A 9,975-nucleotide genomic window follows, 5' to 3' on the forward strand; every position below is an offset into this window, starting at 1 on the left:
AAAAAAAATAAAACACATGTAAATTGCCTATGTAGTTTAAACCCCTTTTGAAATGTAATTTATAACTTCCCATGATCTTTTGGTAAGGGTAAAGCCAATAATAAAACCACCAACACACAGTAATTCTAATTTGTAACATTAATATTAAACTAATATGGTTAACCATGTTCAACGGGTAAGTTCAAAATAATATATTAACAATGCTAACGGGCGATCTCCTTAAAAGGGGCAGCTGTATACTGCGTGTGTTTCAAATCGAGGTCTGTGTTTAGAAAAGCAACAATTCAATCAACCACTTTCCCGAAATCTTAAACACAAACTTTTCAGGTAAGAGTTACTACTGATCGGATAGATTTATTTCGCTGCCTGTCCTTCTGATTTCATTTTGTGCTGCAGTTGTATATAATGCGTAGACTATATAAAGTGGAATTTCAGTAGGCACTAATGTGGTAATTTATTTTGTGTTTCTTTATTTTTAAGCACATATTGGCAATTAAACTATAAAAATCAAGTGTGATTGAAAACAACGCTACTTCATTTGAGCAAAAAAGGCTCCATACGTTTTTTTTCTTTTTTAAATTTTTTCTTTTTTAGTTTTTTTCTTTTTTTAATTTTACAATGTTTATAAGCTAAAAATCTACAAACAATCCCCTCGTGTTTTAATTCATTAAATAGCTTGAATACATAAATATAATAATGATTTCTTTTAAATGCGGGTTTGATCTGATCACTGTCATGATCACATACACCACCTATGCTTTTGCCTTTCCTAAATGCGCATTTCAGGCGCGAGAGCAATCTTTCTTTACTCCCTATTTACCTCTGCATTTCAAAAAGGCACCAATGACAATTAGGAGAGGCATTTCTCCTCTTTGTTTTGTATTAACCCTAACCCCGAACCCTATCCCCACGCATCGACACTTCAGTAATTACAAACTCTTTTTCTTAAACAAACAACAAACTTTCCTAAGGATCAAACCAATTTTTACGCCGTGTCTTCTTTTAGGGGCACGTCTAGTTTACCAGCTTGTTTACTCCACTTCTGTTTCCAGTATGCTTTCGTCATGCAAGTTCCCGACCTTTGAACCTCAAGGTTAAGCTCGGTGTGCATTACAAGAACTGCAAAACCTTCCTCCGTTACAAGCACGGTTCTACAAATACGCACCTATAATTCCGCATTATAATAAAACGCATGTTATTATTAACAAGGGCGGATTTATCCCGCTCCCCAATACGCTCCTTGATAATGCGACAATTGGAATATTTAGAAATATGGGCGATTACGTTACCTGTTTAGCCGATGGGGTGGCATTGCGAATCTACTTTAGTCGTAAACTTTTATAGTAATAGCGGGATTCTCTAGTTGTCATGGATACAGTTATACGAGTCTGGCCTAGAAGAATCTCGGGCCATTACGGTGCCCGGCATTTCCGTTTGTGATTATAAAAGCGACTTTATTTTTCTTTATAAAAAAAATGGAAAACTAATCCTGTGTCGCTTCTCAAACGGAAAAGCACAGGACCCACGAAACGTCCCCTTTCTTTTAAACACATGTTTTAATGGGCTTAGTGTAAACACTTCTGTGAGTGCTGCCGTCAACCTCAATGCTATGCAACCAGTGACGTTGTGCAGACAGCGTAGTAGTGCATAATAAAAAACCAACACTGAACTTCCCATAAACCCGGAGACGAAAAACAAGACAGAATCCAGGGGAGCAAATGTCTCTCAGCTTGTTTTTATTTGTTTCTTTTTTAAACACACGGGCATCTCTGTGGATGGTGAACCCGATTGGAAAATCAAGCTACTCCCGGTAAGACAGCGTTTCGGTATGGGGACCTAAGGATTGCTTTACAATCGTGGCCTTATCTCATTATATTTAAACATGTTTTGGTCAAGGGGTTAATTTGTGATGTTGTCTTTGTGAAATAAATATATTTTGTGGGCTTGTTGGTGTTTATACACACAAGATCCCCCCCCCCTTGTAGAAATGTAAACACAGAGAGCACTTCTGTATAATATATAGTAGTGCCTGGAACTCGTCTCTATTTTTAAATGGATATAATTAGAATGGATATAGGCTACTAATTCTAATTATATCTTATAATTGCGGTTACACGCTTCTTTTTTCAGCTTCCTATTCTGGATTTGCTTGGCTAGCTCCCAATTGTGTTCATATAAGAACAAAGAAAAGAAAACTCGTCTGAGCGGTTCTGCTTTCATATTCACTCATAGAAAACAAAACACATTCATAAAGGGTTACTCGAGCCTGTAATTATTATTATTATTATTATTATTATTATTATTATTATTATTATTATTATTATTATTATTCTGCTTTGAACTTCAGAAATATACATATATCGGTGTGTAAGCTCCTTAGTGTGGGATTGTTATTCTAAGACTCGCTTGAGCTCTTTCAATTATTACAGTATTAAAAATAGAAATATGAATTCATTATTAGTAACACATGTGTTGCAGAATGTAGACCTGCGTTGCTAGAATGCAATCAATTGAACAATGAAATATGGGCCAGATTCGCATCCTTGTTTTTAGAAATTGAAGAAACTACATCGGACAAAAAGAAAAAAAAATACTTTATAGCTTAGTTTAAGATATTTATTTTCTTTTTGTTTCTTTCTGTCGCTGTTTTTTAAAATGTATTAAAGTTTCTTCGGATTTCTAACGAGTACTGAACTTATTTCTATAACGGATATGTTTTCTACAGTGTGTCCAAATGTTCAGTTCAAACTCAATGAATTCACTGCTCGCATCTGTTTGATTTATTTGATTTATTTTTATTATAGCATTATCAGTTTGCTTTTCGTTTTTACAGAAACAAAACAACTGTTGCATTTAACATAATCATTTCTAAAGACACACTTTTTGTCTAAGCTCGGCTGTTTTTTAGAATCGTTTAAAAGGCGGGGAATTCCACGCTATTATGTTGTAATAATTTAATCAGTACTCAAAATCAATATTCCAACCAATAACTAAATTAATAAAGACAATTGTGATTTATTCGTCATACAAAATGAACGGAGAGACCGGCATGAATCGATATTTGAGTTGCAAGCATGCACACTGAGAGGAGATACGAGATCAAATAAACCAACAACAATTCACACGGTTGCTTGTAAATTATACTTACAGTAATGTAATATCAAAAGAAAACGCTGGATGTTTTCCCTGCTGGGGGGGGGGAGGGGGGGGGAACAAATAAGCATTGGTTGCTGCCGACAATGCTGTTCTTAAACTTGGGTTTTAGCGCCCTCTGGAGGATATCTAATACAACTGCAGTGTGGTTTCTGAGCTGTCGTCTAAAAGGTGAAATGGTCTGTTCCATTGACGGCATGCATGCATAATGCACACAGCAGAATGAAGGGGGTACATTTAAGTGTGAAAATCATCTTACCGCAGCGGGGGATGCAACAATGCATGTGATCGTATATTTACGTTTAACAGAAACAGATCTTTAATCATTCCGTTATTTTTGTCTGCTTGAATTCTCTGAGTTAAAAAAAAAAAAAAAAAAAAAAAGTGAAATCAAAGAGTGGTCCTTCTGAAAGCCTACACAAAAAGATGTAGGAAAAGTCAAACGTTTATGAATCTTAACAGATAAATCCAATAATAATTACATAAGCACGAAATGAAATTAAATATTGACCGAGAGTTCTACTGCAAACATCTTTATTTATGATAGCCGGTGTAGCTCACAATATTTTAAAAGCAGGCCTACACTGAATGCACTTGGCCGGTATACCTAAATAATCACCGAGCATATAATGCATTTTGACCTATATGGGCTATACGACAACATGCCCCCCCCCCCCGGTAAAAAACGACGTGTCAGGCGGCAACAATTAAGCTCAACTTTAAAATATTTTGCCGATTGTGTTTGTAAGCGTATGCGTAGGCTTTTTAACACTACCCAGTCTAGAGGCGCTGACACGCTTTCTCAAATCGCATATCCGTGCCGTGAGGAAGTTTACAGTTTGATACAAACAAAACCATAATAGTATCTTATTTTTATATTAATATCACACTTAGCAGCGGCTGTATAAGAAGCGGGCTCGTGTGAAATGCATGCATATCTCAAAAAGAAAAAGTAGCAAAACTAGTATTGTGTCTTGCACGATTCCCTGTATCGCGTTCAATGTTTGTGTTAAACTTACCCCCCCCCCCCCCCCCCAAAAAAAAATGATAAAAGAACATTTTTGTTATTTAATATTGAAACTATGCATTTTTAAAATAATATTGCAACGATGCTTTTTTTGCGATCATCAACATAAATGACCCAAGAATTAATTGGTAAATATGTATTTCTCTATTTCATGTTTTATTAAATGTCATTTTGTATTTTGTGGAAATTGGATTTTGCACCTGCGGTTTGTGTGTGTGTGTGTGTTCAAAGAAACTAAATCGTGAAATCAAAAAGGCAATAAAAATAAAATTTAAAAAAAAAAACAGAAATCACACACTTCTCTGAAATCCTTATGTTTTTTTTTTTTGTTTTAATTAAATTAAAGCTCGATTTGTAGTATAGGCCTGAATCACTCTCTTTGTGAAATAGGATTTTTTATCCGCATGCATGATTTAAGTGAAATTCATTCAGTTAATCTCTTTTCTAGATGGTATTGTGGCTGCATAAAGAAAATGGCTTTGCTTTTCGACCCCCCCAAATATTCAAAGAAAACATGAACAACATTCACGCCCTATACCTGCTTGTGAGGAAGCAATACACAGTCTGCAAACACGCTTATATACGTAACAAACATAGACACGAAGGTCATATATTGTATTTGTGTTCCTTATTCACAATACTGCAGCAATTATATATACATATATAAACACACACACACACACATTTATATATCGGAGTGTGCTGCATGTTATTGAATTCGTTTCTATGACAGGATGATATTCTATTGTTTTGGTGTTGCTGTTTGTCAAATGTTGAGATGCATGTTTCTGGTTTGGTTATTAACATAAACATCGCATAGAGCATGGCATTATATATGTGAATTTGTTTATGCAGAACAAAAAAAAAGTAGCTTAAATCTAGAAATAAAACGAACGGTTTATTTCTTATGTCTCGCTTGTTGTAGCCCTTCGTGTTTTGTAAGCGAGCAAAACTCTCCCCGAGAAACACATTAACGAATTACAGCAACTCTGGGAAATTGGACGCGGCGTTTCGTTTTGTAAGCTCCTCGCTATTAAAATTGTGTCTTACAGTAAAAGGAAAAAAAGAAAGACAGAAACCCGCCTGGATGATAAAGGGAAATAAAGCAGTCAGTGAAATTGTTGTAAATTATATTCAGCCCAGGTCCATTTGATATGAGTGCTGTTGAAAAGCTCTTCTGTGGCTTAAGAAGAATGGATCTCCTTGAGATGTTCTGGAGACAATGCTTTTAAATCATAAATTAAACATATAAGCATAAACCATGCATGTGCTTGAATCCGTGCTTCGTATCGTACAGTATGACCATGGCTATCTTTTTATTATCTATTGCAAGTAATCTACAAAATGTGTCTCCGTATGTATTTTCCTTTATATTGTTGTCTCTATCATATAAATGAACCCTCCCATGCATGTCTCAGTGCTGTACCCATAATGAACAAGATCAATTCATATGAGATCCTCTTTTCGTGCAAAAGAACACATACGTGTTACTGTATCTCTAAAGCAATTCCATGTAACTATAATTAGGTTGTAAAGTCGCAGCATATTTAATATTAAAAGCGGCACTGCAGGGGGCGGAGCCTGCGGAGGACCGGCTGTCTGATTCGGCAGCTCGCAGGAAGTAGCCCCCGAACGTTGTTCTGTTTGAAAAGTCAATTGAGAAGGACTCTTTTGCCTTCGCCAAAATATGTCCCTGCAATGTCATGCTCCGAAAGACCCGTTTTCAGCTCGTTTTCGGTTCACTCTTTAATAAGTGGAGGTGCTAAGGGGCCACCCTGCACCGCCAGTCAACCGGCAGGTTTTGTCCAAGACTACCGTGTCCAAAATTATTGGGGATCAGTGCCAAGTCCAACCAAAGCGGGGGAAATGAATCATCACCACCACCTCCAGCAGCAGCAGCAGCAGCACGACGTGGGGTTGCCTGCGCGCCAGTTCCTCCAGGGGATGGTGAACTGGGCAGAGCACCCCCATGCCAGCCGCGGACAGCAGCTCGGTCCTTGCCCCTACACCAACTCTAACGGAAAAGACGAGTCCTCCTATTTCTTTTTTGACACAGACAAACCTTCAAAACCTTTGCCAGACGTTTCCGCCTTTACGAGGCTAATGTCAGAGATGGGCTCCCTGAGCAGCGCCAGCGAACCAATTCAAGGCTGCTTCCGTCCAGACCAGTCCTACACTGCCGTCAAACCCGTCGAATACACCCAGCACCACATACCTCCCGCTGCCCACTCGCTCTCGTCAAACTCTGTGGCGGTCACTCGGCTGTTTAGTTTAAGCTACCCAGAGCCACAGCAGCTGTGCACAGATTCTGATAAACGGGACAGCGACGACCTGTCTGTTTGTGATTCTGTCCGTCTACCTCAGAAAACCAATAACAATAACAACACGAAGAAGCAGGAAGCCGAGGGACATTTACTGCAACAGGAGCCCCCTTCACAGTTTCCTGAAGACGACAAAACTCTTGGCCAGGATACGCAAGGTGGGTAAATCTAAAGACCAAAGAAAGATAAAGCAGCAGTGGTAATAACGACAGGAAAACAGGGCCGCTTTCAGCTGAAACAAGGTGATTTTACAAAGGCTATAAAGGAAGGGTAGGGAGGAACAAAAAAGGATTCCTGGGTACAAAATGAATTTATTGCTCTATAGCGCTCTCTCTATAGAGCTCCCTTTACTGCTCTGTTCACAAGATCAAAACAACGGATGGCCCTATTGTCAACTGTTAGTTTCGGGCATTAGATTGTACTTTGCACAATTCACTTTGCTAGCGTTTCCTTTTTTCATTTCGTTAACAAAGGAAAGGGCGAATACATACACACACACACACACACACACACACACACACACACACACACACACACACACACACACACACACAATCATATATATAATAATATATATATATATGCCTACCGGATAAGCATATACAAACGTAGTATATAATATAGGCGATCAACAATATATATTGTTATATATATAATTATAAATTAGAGGGGCGACAACAATAGTATATGACTGAGATATTGATAGAGGATTGTTATATTGATAGAGGAGCACCTTTTATTTAAATGTAGAAACAATAATCGAGTTATATATTTCATTTTATTCTCTAACAATAAGTGTTTAAATTATTATGTGAATGAAAATGGCCCTGTATATTTAATTGAAATGTGAGGTATTTCATTATTGTACGCTGTACTAGCCTACTATTAGGAGGAACAGCTAGCCAGCCAATCAATACAATAATTGAAAATATTTATGTCCTAAATGCATTTTGCTGTTACCACGATCAAATATGTTTTTTTGAGCATACCTGTAAATAAATCTACTCGAGGAAATTGTTAATTGAATTTACAATTTAACAGGAGAAACTAATGCTGGAGTTTTTCTAAAGGAAATGGTGGTCATTTATATTGGTCTGTTTAAGCAAAGTGGTCAACTTTACATTCTTTTTTTCTGAATGATGTACACGTATTGTTTACTACCGTGGGCTGCAGACAACGTCCATCGGACACAGAGGCAGCTAATAAACACGAGGCACACAGTAATACTGTATAGAGAGCGTAACGAACACACTTCCCAACAAGAACCACAGATCACTGCAGCCTCAAATCGCGCTGATACTGTGCCTTTTAGCGCATTACTGACGTAGAATTAGAAAATGTTTGGGAAAAAAAACAACAACAAAAAAAAAAAAAAACAGATCCGTTATTATGCATCTTATTTACATTACAGTCGAACACGTCTTGCATTTTGGCATGCCTGTTTAAAACAAGCACTGCAACATTACGCCAAAGATATCCAAATACTAGGTGAAGGACGCAATAAAATAGCTTAGATTAATAGCTTTTCAAGGGAAAACAAAATCAAGTTTACATATTTCAGCTGAATATACTGAACACACTTGAACGTGCTGTTGAACTGCTTTGGTTTATCCCTAATAAACGCACGCTATTTAAAACGGAATGCTGGAAGAAGGAGATGCACAGGGCCTCTGAGACAGAAAACAAACTCGGTCTATTTGACAGCTGGTTGTAGATATAGAGAAATACGACATGCAACAGATCTCTCATTCACAGCATATCTATACTATGTATTATTTTTCACTCATAATATACCTATACTATATATTATTAGAATAGCCTATATTATGTCTCACTTGTGATATACCTTTACTATATATTATTATAATGTATTTATGGTATACCTATACTATATATTAGAATATATCATCCCTCACTTGTAATATACCAATACTATATATTATTATAATGTATTATTTTTCCATTGGCAGAGCACACGGGGGGTGAAAATGCAACAAGCAGCTGGCTGACAGCAAAGGCTGGAAGGAAAAAGAGAAGCCCTTACAGCAAACACCAGACCCTGGAGCTGGAGAAGGAGTTCCTGTTCAACATGTACCTGACTCGAGAGCGCCGCCTAGAGATCAGCCGCGGCGTCGACCTCACAGACAGGCAGGTCAAAATCTGGTTCCAGAACCGCAGGATGAAACTGAAAAAGATGAGCCGGGAGCACAGGGTCCGAGATCGGACCGTACACTTCCCATATGAGTCCAGTGGAATCTGAAACACGAATTGAAGCGAACACGCAACCAGACAAACAGACACTTTCTAGATAAATACAGACCCGTGTATGATTCATTCGCAGACTTTCTATAAACACATGTAGAGACGTGGTACCAAAAGAAGGGTTCTCTTGTGCAAGCTGTAGGAAAGTGATTCCCACGGGAGGACAAAGAAACTGAAAATAACATTTGCATGAAGATATGTTTACTTCTCACGTCGAACACGGTTCGCGTTTTGTCCTATATTCTGAACAGTCTAAACGATGATAATATTCCATGTATTTTTGTATAGGTTCTGTTCGTTCCAAGTAATTATGTTATTATTCTCTTCGCTCTAATATATATATATCTATATATAATATATATATATCTATATATTATATATTATATATACAAATAACATAAACCGAGGACGGACGGAGCACCTCATGTCCCCATGTATTATATATGAAACTAAAGTGTTACCATTATTATTTTGGTTTTATTTAAACAATATTTCTCGAAACGGTAACAGGGAATTTTTTCTCGTTACTCCAAGAATGACTTCTATATAAAACACACAACGCAAGTACAAGAAACCACTACTGATAGATTTTTTTCCAGAGTTAGTTTTTTGTACTAAAATGCGTATATAATTTGAAATTAACATACTTTCCTATTAAATATGAAAATATATACATCACAACGATCTGGCTGGAAATTACCATACAACCAAACACTGTTCGTCTTCTATGGTTGAAATACTGTGCCGTCCGTGTTTGGTTGTTTTCTGCGCATTTATGCACACGCAAATACTTGTTTATTGTTAATTGACGCAGAATAAGACACAGCTGTGTTTAAAAGACAACTTTATATAACACGTCTTAAATAAGACTGGTCAATCGTAAACTACCGATAATTAGACCAAAATTATTCCTTCGGGGAGAAAGAAAAAAAGTATGGTCGCTTTTTAGAACTATTTATGTCCACGATACTATTCTTTAAAATGCTAAATTGAAAAAGTGCAAAACCTTTTTTTTTTTTTTTGTAAATTATATCGTGTCTTTTGTGCAGTATTATAACAATTTTCGGATTAGAATAGAAGAGTCTTGTAATCAGATCAATGGTTTCAATGTGCACGGTATTTCACTTTTTTTTCCTCTTTGCATTAACGGTTAATAGCCTCGGTAGATTTTTCTATTTCTTATCGGCATGATGCTGTGTACTGTGTAAATGT

General features: G+C 37.0%; 1 protein-coding gene across 1 annotated transcript; it reads left to right on the forward strand.

Moving 5' to 3' along the window:
* Positions 1–4,449: 4,449 nt before the first annotated feature.
* Positions 4,450–9,085, forward strand: LOC121324426 (homeobox protein Hox-B10a-like). Its single transcript, XM_041266285.1, has 2 exons — positions 4,450–6,659; positions 8,472–9,085. The coding sequence occupies exons 1-2, from the start codon at positions 5,879–5,881 to the stop codon at positions 8,759–8,761; spliced, it is 1,071 nt and encodes a 356-aa protein (XP_041122219.1). The 5' UTR covers positions 4,450–5,878; the 3' UTR covers positions 8,762–9,085.
* The last annotated feature ends 890 nt before the right edge of the window (positions 9,086–9,975 follow it).

The sequence above is a fragment of the Polyodon spathula genome, chromosome 12, assembly GCF_017654505.1.
Source record: "Polyodon spathula isolate WHYD16114869_AA chromosome 12, ASM1765450v1, whole genome shotgun sequence".
Classification (NCBI taxonomy): Eukaryota; Metazoa; Chordata; class Actinopteri; order Acipenseriformes; family Polyodontidae; genus Polyodon; species Polyodon spathula.

Coding starts and splice junctions, on each gene's coding strand:
- LOC121324426 (XM_041266285.1), top strand. CDS start 5,879: ATGTCATGCTCCGAAAGACCCGTTTTCAGCTCGTTTTCGGTTCACTCT. Junction 6,660..8,471: donor TCTTGGCCAGGATACGCAAG/GTGGGTAAATCT, acceptor TTCCATTGGCAG/AGCACACGGGGGGTGAAAAT.